The sequence below is a fragment of the Astyanax mexicanus genome, chromosome 1 (genome assembly GCF_023375975.1).
Source record: "Astyanax mexicanus isolate ESR-SI-001 chromosome 1, AstMex3_surface, whole genome shotgun sequence".
NCBI lineage: Eukaryota > Metazoa > Chordata > Actinopteri > Characiformes > Acestrorhamphidae > Astyanax > Astyanax mexicanus.
The window spans coordinates 112419398-112433811 of record NC_064408.1 but is presented as its reverse complement, the minus strand read 5'-3'; the positions used below and the strand labels follow the sequence as shown (position 1 = coordinate 112433811).

At 35.3% G+C, this 14414-nt stretch overlaps 1 protein-coding gene across 2 annotated transcripts in view; it reads left to right on the top strand.

Moving 5' to 3' along the window:
* LOC103047054 (collagen alpha-2(VI) chain) overlaps positions 1–14414 on the top strand; it is a 38026-nt gene that overhangs the window by 12787 nt on the left and 10825 nt on the right. For both annotated transcript variants that reach the window (XM_007242101.4, XM_049464632.1), the window contains exons 7-20: positions 35–88; positions 981–1025; positions 1134–1160; positions 1684–1710; positions 1898–1942; positions 5385–5438; positions 5519–5581; positions 5691–5753; positions 5837–5890; positions 6172–6207; positions 6434–6496; positions 6620–6682; positions 13898–13960; positions 14181–14243. In XM_007242101.4, the coding sequence (XP_007242163.3) occupies positions 35–88; positions 981–1025; positions 1134–1160; positions 1684–1710; positions 1898–1942; positions 5385–5438; positions 5519–5581; positions 5691–5753; positions 5837–5890; positions 6172–6207; positions 6434–6496; positions 6620–6682; positions 13898–13960; positions 14181–14243 (720 nt within the window). The remainder of the gene's footprint in view (positions 1–34; positions 89–980; positions 1026–1133; positions 1161–1683; positions 1711–1897; positions 1943–5384; positions 5439–5518; positions 5582–5690; positions 5754–5836; positions 5891–6171; positions 6208–6433; positions 6497–6619; positions 6683–13897; positions 13961–14180; positions 14244–14414) is intronic.

The following is a 14414-nucleotide window of genomic DNA, read 5'->3' as shown; positions in this document are numbered from 1 at the left end:
CTTTTTTGCATTTAAATAAATCTGTGTTTTGCAGGGTCTCAAAGGAAGCACAGGTGCTGTTGGAGATCCTGGACGACCTGGACCTTCAGTAAGACTTTATATTCTTTCCTCGCTGACTCTAAAGACTCCATTTCCCACAATCTATCATCTGTTCTGTTAGGGTCAAGGTTATAGCCTAGGTATAACCCTAACCCATCAGAGACAGTTTCCATGTTCCCAGACATATATATGACTTCTATATTACCTATGTTTAGTCTATATAAATACCAGTCTGTTTGCCTTATTATCTGCGTTTGAAACTAAAAGTTTACGTACATAATATAAAAACACACATATGCATGTTTTTCTCACAGTTTGACATGAATTCAGAATAAACCTTTCCTTTGTGAGTGAATTAGGATAACCAAATTTAATTTAGTTTTAGTTAATCTGAGAGAGAGAGAGAGAGAGAGCATGGTAAATTTGTGAGAGCACACCTATATTTTACACGTGAGCAAATAAAATCTGTGAGCGCTGCATGCTCTTGCATTCAAAAACTTCGCTCTCAATTTTTGGCAGTTAAATGACGCCATAAGCACCTGGCCAGAAGTAGTATCCATTAGTAAGAGAGCAGTTGCATTCAGGCAGTTAGGGGTCCTGTGTCTATAATTTTAGAACTGTGGAATGATTTTATATGCAGCCTTTCAATTAAACTTTGCACAAAGATATTTCAATGTTAAATTTGAAACATCAATGCACCTGTTCACCTATGTTTTCTAGTCTGCACTGTAGATGATTACTCAGTGAACTAAGTAATAGTAATTACATGAGCAGTATAGCTTTTTGTGTGGGGTTAGATAGGTTGTATTGTGTTTGTCTCTTATTGTAACATCAGTCACTTTATTAGTAATTAATACTGAAAAACAGGAAATGTCAAATGTTTCATTTATTTTGTTCTTGCAACAAAGTTTATACTCTGTCTTCACTTTCTTGTTTCTTAGGGGGATCTTGGGATTGAGGGTCCAATAGGTTTGGCGGGACCCAAGGTTGGTCATATAATTTCCATGCATGCTAAATTTATTTATTTTTCCTAAAAAAAAAAAAAAAATCTGTCATGCTTTTGTTTTGATGTCTGTTGTCGTTTCAAACCTCAGGGGGATCTTGGACTGAAAGGAGAGAAGGTCAGACTTTTGACTGTTTGAAACATTTCAGATACAACAAGTTTATTAAAAGCTGGTTGAATTAAACTAAATACAAAACATTGTTGGGGAATTAACATAGTCATTTATAAGGGTTTGATTAGAAATTTTTAATTGTAGAGAATTTATTAAGATTTTTATGTGCTATCAAACCCCCCTAGCAATTACGACACATGCTCATTCAATGTTTCCTCTGAATAGGCATTTGTTAGAATATTTTTATTTACAGCATTGCTGTGAGGATTTGATTGCATACAGTCACAGGGATGTTAGTAAGGCCAGGATTATAAATTATCTCCAATCCACCTTATTCCAAAAGTATTGAACACTGAACCCCTTTTAAATGACTTTTTTGCATGTAATTATACAGAATGTCTGAAAAAGTCTGTGGAGTTCCTCTTTAAATATTAAGAACTGATGATAAAATTTGTCCAAAGCCCAGTCTCAGTTTCATTTGTCAGTGACTTAATGTGTTAACTGCAAAATGTGTGTTTTTACATTGCAGGGTAGTATGGGATCATCTGGTTTAAAGGTAGGTCATTGTTTTTGCTTTGCTTAGATATTTATTTCACCTTATGTAAACTAAACTAAACATCACTTAATTAAACATTATTGAACAGTTTAGCGTGTTTATGCTTTTTTTTATTATTCCTGTTTGGATGAGATATTAATTTAAAGGATATTGCAACCTGTATTCACTCTGTAATTAAACCTTTCAGGGACAGCCTGGTTTATCAGGAAACAATGGAATCGATGGAGTGAAGGTATAGTGTGTATCCTGCATTAATGTAAATACTATTGAGAATGTCAGAAGTTATTGGACACCAGTATATATAATTATTAGTGAAGTGTCACTTCAGGGGAAGGCTTGGGAACACAAACACCTTTATAAGTTGTGAGGTGTTATCTTGTGAATGAGGCTAAAAAAACTGGCGTGATAGATAAAACGTTTCTTTACCAAAGTTGTGAAGTTGTGCAGGTGTTTAACTTTCTTTGATCCACAGTGTCATGTGGGTACCAGATATACGTAATAGAAGGGATTATCACCCACAGTAGACAGTGCAATGCATGGTAATGATTTTGACCAATGGCATCCAATTGTCTGTATGGACAGAAAAGGTGCAGAATTCACATCCACATTCAGTGCAGGAACACACCCCACATGTATATTTCGCAGGGCAGTGCAGCACACTTTAGCTTCAACATGCTGGGACATGGCAAAAGTCAGGGGACACAGTACTAGTTCCTGTCCAATGACTTGTGGCACATCAGTATCAAGGGTCTCTGAGCTAACCAAGATAAACCCATTTTGACAATTTGGGGCTTAATTTCTTTGGCTGCTGATGGCAAGCAGCATGACCGATCATTCAACATCCTAATCAACATCCTATCTGTCTGTCTGTCTACCTACCCACCTGCCTGCCTACATATCTACCCACCCACCCTTCCATACATCAACCTTTCCACTCATGCAATTCTTCCATCCATCCTAATTCATAGATGTATAACAACAATTACACACAACCTTTTGATTAATAATAATAATAATAATAATAAAACAATGTAAAATTCTGAGGCATTCTGAGTGCCATTATCAGCTGGTAATGCACTGTAACCGAAGCTCTCAATGTATTATTCCACCACATACAGGTAAACTAGCAACGATGCAGCGCTACAACGTGTAATATTGGAGTGCCTCTTGTGTATTATTGCTTAAATGTTGGTTGGATAGGTAGTGTAGAGCTTAGATCGGGCCCAAAAAATACGACCCGACCCAGCCTGTGCACGTTCTGCCCGAGCCCGACCCAACCAGAACCATAAACTGTATGTTTTCGGGCTGTTTGAATGAGTGAAATATGATCAGAATTATGTTAATTAACACTGAAACAAGCATAGAACTATTATTTAATTAAAATTATTTTTAAGAACAGCTAAACACAGTGCTGCAAGTCAAACGCAGAGGCGTTCACGTGCGTCCAGTGCTATGTGATTATAACATTTTTCATTATAGTTTAATTATCATTTTTCACAATTTTCTCAATAACTCAAAAACCATAAGACCTACATTCAAAATTCTTTTTTTGATGGATTCCTTGGGTCAATACCAACAACTTTCCAATTTGGACCATGCACTTCCGTCTATATAGATTTTGTGTTAATTTGCATAATATGCAAAACCTACTTTTGCAAACTAGTCCTAGAAATTTTGACCAATCCTGGCATGTTTGGTATCAAAACACTCGTGAGAGCATGCGCTTCAATATTCATTAAGAAAAAGTTGAAATATGTAAACAATATGGCCGCCATATGCAAATTAGTCCTTCCGGATATATGCCCCATTCACTTCAAGAGGTAAATTTGGAGCACTGTTTCTCAGCAACCGTGCAACCTAGCAAGTTGAAACTTTGCATGCAGAATCTATCATACAGCCTCTAAAGGATGTTCAAAGGGCAACTTAATCAATCAACATGGCTGAACACCATCAGCCAATCAGCATTCAGCAGACATTTTGGCAGGCTGAATGTTGCCCAATCTGGATGATATTTGGCAGTTATGTTCAGGTGGAGACACTGTAGTGACCTGCAAAGGGCTGAAACAATCCGCCCACTGGGGGGCGCTGTTCCAAAAAAACGAGTATATGTCAATCATGCTGTACTATTTTGACATCTAATTGTTTTTGCCATATTTAGTACAGTGGCTCTGACAAATTTCTCAATACAACTATGTTTAAAAAGTGCTTTGTTCATTCATAATTGCTAATTGTTTGAAAATAGCTATATTGAAACTACTCTCTGGATATTTGGCCTATCACCTCCATTTCAGTCTTGCTGCACACTGTAGAGTCTCTAGGTAAATGTTCATTAAAAACATTTGTGAAAATTTCACATACAATACTCTCCAGGCATCAAGCAATCTGTGCGTCCTTGGAATTTCTAACCTAAATTGCTGTAACTCTGCAGTATTTGCTGTAATCTCACAATGTTAAAGACCTCTGTACAATATCACTCTGATGAAGCGCCATTTAATACAGAACTAGATTAAGAATAACTTGACATTACATGTCATATCAGAACATTCACTCCTTTGTGCCTCTTCTCAACATTAATAACAGGTGAAAGACTTTTGATCATTTTAAATGTGACAGAATGTCTCCAATTGTGTTAGACCTTCTTACACATCACCATCCTATGCTCTAGTAGGCACCATTGTGCTAGTTGGTGCTTGATGAAGCGCCATTTAATTCAGAACTAGATTTATAATAACTTCGTAATTACATGTCATATCAGAACATTCACTCCTTTGTGTTAATTTAAACTTGTTTGGTCAAACATTTCAGCTTGTTCTGCAAAGGTTCAAAGGTCAATCTGAATACCACTTTGTGAACATTCTGGTTAAAGCCACCTGATCAATACCAATAACATGTAGACACCTTTTGACTAGTTCTAACTCACTTAATGAATATCCTACAAAGTTCACTAGATTTACATGTGAATTTAAGCACTGATCAGGTTGAAAGGCCTCTGCTCAACATTAATAACAGGTGAAAAACTTGATAATTTCTAAATGTGACAGGGCATCTCCAATCATATTAGACCTTCTTACACATCACCATTCAATGCTCCAGTAGGCACCATTGTGCAAGTTGGTGCTTGAACCCGATGATTGCCGCTTGCGGCTATATTTTTATTTTGTTTTTATTTTTTCTCCTACAGTTCAGTAAGATTTAATTCGTTTTTTAGAGTGGGCTTGCTAGTTTTTATTAGTTTTCACACATCTCATCAGATAAATCAATCTAAGAAACGAGAGAGAGAGATTTGTGTGTTCTGGTGTATGAGCTACTTACGGGTAAAGGTTCTCACATACTGTTTCTCCTGTTTCTCTTTCATCTGCCTCGCACTCATATTATAATTCCATACATAATTCTGCAGTTTCTCAGTGTTTTCTGTTGAAAGTGAGGGTATTCTATCAGTAATTTCAGTTCGTTTTAGTGTTAAATACTGTTTTTTTAGATTCAGTTTTCGTTATGTCGTTCATTTTCGTTAACAACAATAATTGGTTACTAAGGTTTTGTTAGACTGTATGTGTATGTTTAGTAAGAGGGTAAATTTTCCAGTTCTAATTGACAAACATTTTACCTTATTTAATTTAAAATCTACTGATCTGATTTATCAACGTTTTTCTCTTCTTATATATTTCTTTCTTTAGGGTAAAGCTGGCAAACTTGGCACTCCTGGATGTAAAGGAGATCCAGGCACTCCGGTGAGACTTCAGATGGTATATTTTTCTCTGTTTCGTCTTACAATATTATACTCACTGCTATCCTTCTGTATCTACCCAAGGGAAACCCTGGTATGCCTGGAGATTTTGGAATCAGGGGAGTTCAAGGATTCCCTGGTGAAAAGGTTGGCGACATTCTTTATTTAATTTTTTTACAACAAGAAAGATTTTGAGAGCAACAGATTTAAAATGTAACATTTTCAGAATGACATAATTGAAATTTTCCACCTACAGGGGCTGCCAGGACAGCCAGGCAGACCAGGACCTCAAGGATCTCGAGGAGACCCAGGAGTAAAGGTGAAAATGCTTGTTGTGATTTAGTCTATTATTAGTACTTGCATTTGGCTACTGTCTTAAAATAATGCTGAGATGCTTTGTAGGGCGTACGTGGCTATATTGGGAATCCAGGACTCCCGGGGAATAAAGGAGAAAAGGTGAGTCAAAGAAACATCTCTGCACTGCACAATTAATGTATTTTTATACAGTAAAATCATACAGTAAATAGGCTCAGGTTTCAGGCTCTCCAACATGGCGGAAGATTTTGGCTTCATTTTCATTGAATGAATGGGAACAGTGACACGGCGTCCATCTTTTTTACAGTTTTTGATTAAAACATTTTTTGCTTAGAGTGTGGTTCCTTTATGAGAATTGCAAGAAAGATAATTATGCAAAATATAATGATTGTACCAAATGAAAATATGTATATTTTCCTCAGGGTAAAGCAGGGTCTGATGGAAGCCCAGGAGATCCTGTGAGTACTCATTAGTTCACCTCTATTGCTATTTAAAAAAAAAGTTATTAGACTTTTCTTGGTTCTGAAGTCATCGCCATGTCCACTTTTACAATGGACCACTGATCTTTTAGCATGTAATACCATGTGTTTGTTATACGATACGATATGATTATACAAATATAAAGCATGGAAAAATACAAACAAGTTATTTAAGGAACAGTTGCCAATATATTTGACCTGTTAGGGCCCAAGAGGTACTTTTGGGAGACCAGGTACGAGAGGGGAATCAGGTGGGGCAGGAGAGAAGGTAAGTCCTAAATATACACACACGAATACAAATAAATACGTGTACAAATAAACACACACACTGTTATACGCATTAATTAATATGTGAACTATTTAGTGTGACATATTTTGTTCTGTTCATTAGGGGGAGGTCGGGTCAGCGGGACTGAGAGGAGCACCTGGACCACAGGGAGATAAAGGTGTAGCAGTGAGTACAGCCCTTCAGTTCAGTTCTTTTCAATTCAAGCTACAAATCAAAGGTTTCCTGTACATTTTTTATTGTTTTAGTCAAATCTTATAGTAGGTGTCTCTTATAAATATGTAGATACAAATTAATAACTAATGCAAACATATACTGGTGATGTAGTCTGTGTTTTAGTAGCTTTCACTTCAAAATGGCCGCCATGGCTGGATTACCTTGAGTGTTTGCTGCTGGGTTTAGTCTGCTTTTCCCATTTGGGCCAGTATTAATTGGTTCTTTTGATCAGTTTATGTTTATTTTTTAGTTTATTAACTTAATATTTGACGTTTGCTGGATATTTGCTGTTGTGGAAGCTTTGTTTTGCCTTGTGCAGACAATTGTTTGGTTCACACAATGGATCATGTGGCTGAGGCTTCCCTCCAAACAATATTGGATGCAATTAAGCAGTTTAAAACTGAAATGACTGCTCACTTTGACTCAAAGACTGAGACCATTCAAACAGGACTTCAAAATATTCAAGGATCTTTGAATTCATTGTGTGAGCAAATTTCTGAGCTTGAACAAAGGGTGAGTTCGAATGAAGACAATGTTGATGATTTGACTAAACGTGTACAAACTCTTGAAAAAGAAAATGCCTACTTGAAAGACAAAGTGGAAGATGCAGAGAATAGAAACCGGTCATCCAACCTTCGCTTTATTGGTGTTCCAGAGAAAAGTGAAGGAAGAGATATGATTGTGTTCATGAACAAGATGATTCCATTGCTTCTGGGATGTGAAAACTTTTCCACTATGCCAGTTATTGAAAGGGCTCACCGCACTCCTATTTTTGGCTCCAATGCTCAATCTGCTCCTAGACCCATCTTGATTAAGTTCTTGCATTTCCAGGACAAAGTAAAGATCCTACGTCTGGCAAGGGCAAAAGGGGTGCTAACCTACAGCGGCACCCGCATTCATATTTACCCTGATTTCAGTGCTGGTTTGGTCAAGAAACGTCGAGAGTTTGATGCTGTCAAGAAGATCCTCCGTGCTGCTGATATTAAATACTCTTTGCTGTACCCCTGTACACTGAGAGTCACAGTGGATGGAAAGCCAAAACTATTCCGTTGCCCTGAAGAAGCTGACCTTTTTGTCAAAACTTTACCGTCATCTCCTCTGATCTAGTGAGTAAATCATTAGGCAAATTGCTTGTCTTTTGATTTTGTTTGTCTGGACAAAAGTCTGTCACCTATGAATGGACATTGCATTGTTACCTGGCTTTGTTTAAGTGCATTTAAATGTTTAATATATTATTCATATGTTTGTTGATTTTTCTATCTATGTATTTATAATATGAATGAAAAGGCCCTTCTCTTTTTTCTTTTTATTTATGTGCAGACTAAACCTGCTGTTGCTCACTCTTTTTTTTTTTTTCTTATTATTTTACTTCATAGGCATGTGTGTCTGTGTGTGTGTATTTGTGTGCGTGTGTCTGTTTGCGTGTGTCTGTGTGCGTGTGTCTGTGTGTGTGTGTCTGTGTGCTGCTCTTCTTTCCTCCATCATCTTCCTTTCAAACTCAACTTTATATTTTTTGCAATTTAAGTAGGTACAATTGAATTAGTCAAAGGATTGAAGGTTATTCATTTAAATATTAGGAGCCTTGTTTCAAAAATTGATCTTCTTAGAGCCTGGATAAACTTCTATAAACCAGATATTGTCACTATTTCTGAAACATGGTTGCATAGCAATATTTCTGATAATGATATAAAAATAGATCATTTTGTTTTATATAGAGCTGATAGGGCATCTAGAGGAGGTGGAGTTGCTACTTATGTTTCTTCAAGATTGATTTCTGTGCGTGTTGCTCCTAAAGTAGAGCCAGCGCACTTTGAATGTTTGTTTATTCATATTAATTTTCATGATAAGAAACACTTAATTATTGGTAATATTTATAGACCTCCTCATGCTCCAATTGACTCTACTAAGTGTATTTTGTCAACTATTAATTCTCTTGAGAGGCACAGTGAAATGATCATTTTGGGAGACTTTAATAGAAACTGGCTGGACCGTTCATCTTCTAAAGATAGACATTTATTTGGTAGTGTAAATCTGACGCAGTTAATTAATCAACCCACTAGGGTGGTCAACCAGTCTTCTTCTTTAATTGACTGGATACTGGTGACTAACCCAGAAAGAATAATTAAATCTGGTGTTATGTCAGATTGTTTGAGTGATCATTCGATCATATTCTGTGTATGGAAAATTAAAACTCCACGCTCTCCTCCTAGGTATATTAGATTGAGACAGAATAAGAATATGAATGTTGATAATTTTATTCAAGATATAATTAATGTTAATTGGAATCGATTCCAGTTAATTCCTTTTGTAGATGAAGCATGGGATTTCTTTTACTCTGAAGTTGTTAACGTGATTGATAAACATGCTCCTTTGAAAACAATCAGAGTTAAAGGTAGACATCTACCATGGATTAGTTCACATCTTATTAGTCTTTTTAAACAAAGGGATAAAGCCTGGGCCAAATATCGCTTGTCTAAAGATTGTGCTGATTGGGAAACGTATAGATGTTTGAGGAATTTGTGTAAGACAAAAACAAGGAATGCCAAATCTAACTATTATAAAGAGAGCCTTTCTCAGGATTTTAATCATCCTAAGCAGTTTTGGAGACAGTTGAATCAGGTTTTAAATAAAACTGATAAAAGCTTCATAAACAAGATAAGATTTAATGATAAAACTATTTCTGATCCTTTACAAATTGCTCAGGCTTTTAATCAGTACTTTTCTTCTATTTGTGGTCCCCAATATCCAAAATCTTATTGTCTGGCAAATGTTTTAAAATCTGATACTCTAAATAGTTCATTTTCGTTTACTAATATTTTGCCCACTGATGTATTTCAAGCGATATCTGAGCTGAAAGTAGGTTGTTGTGCTGGTCCTGATGGATTGGAAACCAAGTTCATTAAAATAGTTGCTCACATAATAATGTATCCCCTTGCTGACTTATTTAACTTGTCCCTGTTATCATGTTCAGTTCCTCAAATCTGGAAATGCGCTAGAGTTACTCCTCTTTTTAAAAGCGGAGATCAATCTGATTTAAATAATTATCGGCCAATTTCTATTATTTGTGTTATAGCTAAAATTTTTGAGAAACTCATCTTTAATCAATTATCTGAGTATATTAATAAGTTTAATATTTTATCTTTATCTCAGTCTGGTTTTAGATCTAATTATTCCACTATTACAGCTCTCATAAAATTTTCTAACGATGTGTTCTCATCTTTTGATAAAAGTCAATATACAGGTGCAATCTTTATCGATCTATCTAAAGCCTTTGATATGGTTGATCATTATCTTCTTTTGGATAAGCTTTATTCTATTGGTCTAAGTCAAAATGCTTTACTATGGTTTAGTGCTTATCTTCATAATAGACGTCAGTGTGTGGTTTTTCAGGGAAGTCAATCTGACTATTTAATAGTTGATAAAGGTGTTCCTCAAGGTTCCATTTTGGGACCCCTGCTTTTTTCTATTTTTATTAATGACTTGCCTCAGATTTGCTCACAATGTTTTGTTCACTTATATGCGGATGATACTGTTATTTATGTTTCTAATTCGGATTTGTTACAAATTCAGAATTCATTACAGTCTGAGTTTAATTTGGTCCAAAATTGGCTCTATGATAATAAACTTATATTGAATAAGAAGAAGTCTTGTTGCATGTTGTTTGGTATGCAGCATGGTTCTCCTAATTTAAGGGATCTACATATTTATTTTGATGATGGATCACCTCTTGAAAAAGTTGATTCATTTAAATATCTTGGTCTTTGGGTTGACTCTGAATTTTCCTTTAAACCCCATGTTGACTATATTATTAAAAAAACATATGGTTGTTTGAGTTCACTTTATCGAGCAATTAATTGTTTTACGTTTCATATTAGAAAAAGATTGGTTTCTCAATTAATTTTACCTATTATTGATTATGCTGATATAGTTTATATGAACACCTCTGAAATTCACTTAAGACCTCTTAATGTTGTGTTTAACTCTTTGTGTAGGTTTGTTTTGAGATGTCCATATAGAACTCATCACTGTTTTATGTTCGAATCAATTAATTGGTTGCAACCTAAATCTAGAAGACAATATCACTGGGTACAGTTTATTTTTAAATGTATTTATTTGGATTGTCCACCCTACTTAAAACAGTTTTTTGTTCTATTTAAATCTTCTTATTCTCTTCGGCATATGCAATATCCTTTTTTCTTTGTTCCTAGAATCTCTAAAGAAGTAGGGCGAAGGTCTTTTAATTACAAAGCTCCTTCTGACTGGAATAATCTTCCTTTTTCTTTAAAAAAATTAACTTCACTTCACTGCTTCAGGAAATGTTTATTTTCTTATCTTAAAACTACGTGTTTATGTTTTTAATTTATTTATTTATATATATTTTTCTGTTGTTTGTATTGGTATTAAAATAAAAGTACCGATTGATGTTATATTTGTTATATATGCAATGTTATATATTTTTTTCATCTTAAAACAACTCTGTTTCTTAATTGTTTTCAGTTATCTGTATTGGAATATTATAAGTATAGAGTGATATAATTTGATAAGTTGAGTTCTGGGGGAAAGTGAGCTGTATATGTATGTGCAATGTATGTTTAGTGTGTAAATGTTTTTTGTTGTTTTTTTTTGCTTGTTTGTTTTGTGTATGTATTTATAGGACCCCCTTGAAAATGAGATGTCACATCTCAAGGGGCTATCCTTTCAATAAATTCAAATTCAAATTCAATTACAGTGGTACAGCTTAAAATATCAACTTCAGTTTTGACTCTGTAGTTACACAGGTGGATTACAGTAGCTGTAACAGCCTACTCTCTCTTCTTTGCATATATAATTTTCTTTGCATGTATAATGGACTGTTGATTTCTAATTATACAAGCTGTACAGCTCCAATGCATGTGTAATAAAGAATATATCACCAGTAGTACTTTGTTATTGCATAATTGTTATTCATTTGCATATTCTATTCAGACATACTTGTTGAAATGTCTAGTCAGTAATTTACGGTGGCCGAGAAAGCCCAACGCAGTGCAAATTGAAAAGCGCTGCAAAAGCACAAAACACATCCATCAAAATTACAACACAGGCGCTGCAAATAGAAAAACGCGCTGCAAATAGAACCACAACACAACGGAAGTGAGTCACAACACAACGGAATTTTCCCGGGGGACCTTAAAAGATGCGGTACCAGCTAAGCTGCGCCTTCAGTAATGTCTCGGACTTCACTGTGTGTACAAAGGACAATAAGTGGCAAACAAGGCGTTTTGTGAAGCAGAACTTTTAATAATATGCACACAACCGTGGTAATCACAGGTAATAAACATAACTTACTTTTCAGAAGCTTGTTTGCCACTTACTGTCCTTTGTATACAGCTGGTACAGCATCTTTTAAGGTCCCCCGGGAAAATTCCGTTGTGTTGCAGCGCGTTTTTCTATTTGCAGCGCGTTTTTCTATTTGCAGCGCGTTTTTCTATTTGCTGCGCCTGTGTTGTAATTTTGATGGATGCGTTTTGTGCTTTTGCAGCGCTTTTCAATTTGCACTGCGCTGGGCTTTCTCGGCCACCGTAGTAATTTCATCAATTATTCATGCAAATATATAAAGTAGGCTATGATAAAATGTATTGGCGTTAGGGTTGGGTTTCTATCATGTTTTTTTATTTTGTGAGGATCTTGGACCGATTTTATGTGGTACACATTTTTACATTTTAAATATTTCACTAGAACCGCCCCGCTGCCGCTGCTCCTTCGTTCTATAGGTGTTGCATCTCATAGCGCTGGTAAAGCTTTATATTCTGTCATTAAGCTACTGCTTGAGTGTTCAATATTTCGTTTTGATCTTTTAGAATTTGTTAGATTACATTTCCTTTAGCATTTTGAGCTTAGTTTAGTTGGTTATTTTCCTATTTTATATCTATTTTTCTGTTTTTCTTAAGTGTTATTAGATAATTAGCTTGTTGCTGCCTTCTTTGTTATTTAGCCTACAGAAGGTCTTTTAAATGAATGTTGATTTATTCATTTAATAGCTGTATCTAACTATTTTAAGCCAGACAGGCACTGTGTGATTTTTTAATCGGGTGCGGAGAGCTCATCGGCATGTTTGAATGGTTTGTCCTGTAGGAAAACGCACGCAATTTATATGCGTGGCAGGCTGAGAGACTGCACATCATGCAGCCCGTGAGCAGCAAAAGAAGCGCCAAATCCTGGCGAGCCGTGGACCAATTAATCCATCTGCAGAGCTTTAAATGCGCAGATGAGCGTGTCACTTTCCTCGGCCCATGTTGGGCTCCAGGAAATAGTCTGTGATGTATTTTAGTCATCTGTTTTTTAATACTATATTTGTTTTATATAAAGCTATGACATGATATTCACCATATAGCTAAGTAACCAAGTATTATTGTTAACAAAAATGATCCAAATAACGAAAACTAAAAGTGAAAGTTCTCCTTAACTGAAACGAATAAAAACAGTAATTAAAAGAAAAAAATAAAACGAACTGAAATTATAAATTGAATACCCTCATTTTCGTGTGTGTTAATTTATTTATAATTTATTTATATAGATGTGGTATATCATGGTATATATCGTTATCTTGATATTAAAAAAAAATCCATATCATGATATATTATTTTTCCCATATCGCCCAGCACTATATGTCTGTATATGTCTATATAATGTTTATATTGTTGAAATGTCTAGCATATACTGTATGTAAATGTCAGTTATGTGACATGTTATTGTTGCACATTTTTGGTGTACACTGCATTCCTATATGCTATGTATGAGAAAAATATTTCAGAATATAGCTATATAATACATTTTTCTAGCTGGCTGTAATATACTGTGCCATTCAAAACTTGATCAAAGTTTTGTTTATTCCTTGACCTAAAAACTTGTGCATATCTGATTGAAATGTGGCAGTAAATAAATGTACATAAAATCACAAGCATGCATTATAAATACTGGAATAAATGAACTTAAATCCAAGTAGTAAGTTGCATATTGTGTTAACCCACTGTTATTATAAATAGTATGTCAAATGTTTTCCTGTAGGTAAAAGTTAAAAGTTTTTAAGTTGGAAGGATGTTTTTGCATCCTGATATAATATGTAACTTAGGCCCCTGAGAACAGGAAACTGACCAAATGTCAAATGTACATTTTATATTGTATAAATAGGGCCAGCCAGGTTTCCCTGGAACCCGAGGTTCACCCGGCAGTCTAGGAGATCCAGGAGCTAAAGTAAGTGACGATTATTTTTTTCTCAGTTGTGCATTACATAGCTATCAGTTTGGGCACTACATCTGTAAAAATGTCCTGCCCATGCTGTTGTGTCTGATAACACCACTGTGTGTGAGATACAAACAATTTGTCTCCATCCATATATCTGAAATAATGTGTGGGGTTTCCTCTTTGCACAGCTGTTGTACCAAATGAATAAAACATGTTTGCTTTGATCAAGGGCGCATCAGGTGACCCTGGAGACTTTGGCTCAAGTGGAGATAGTGGTGAATCTGGAGAAAAGGTGAGACAAGCATGTTGCTATTTTATTCAAATTAGTTTTAAAGTTTCAAAATCATGATGATGCTCCACTGATCTGTAATAGTAAGTAAAGGTTACTAAAAGAAAGGATTGATTCAGCAAAAATAAATGAAGTAAAGTTTACTAAAAGAAAGGATTGACTGAAGTTCAGTTC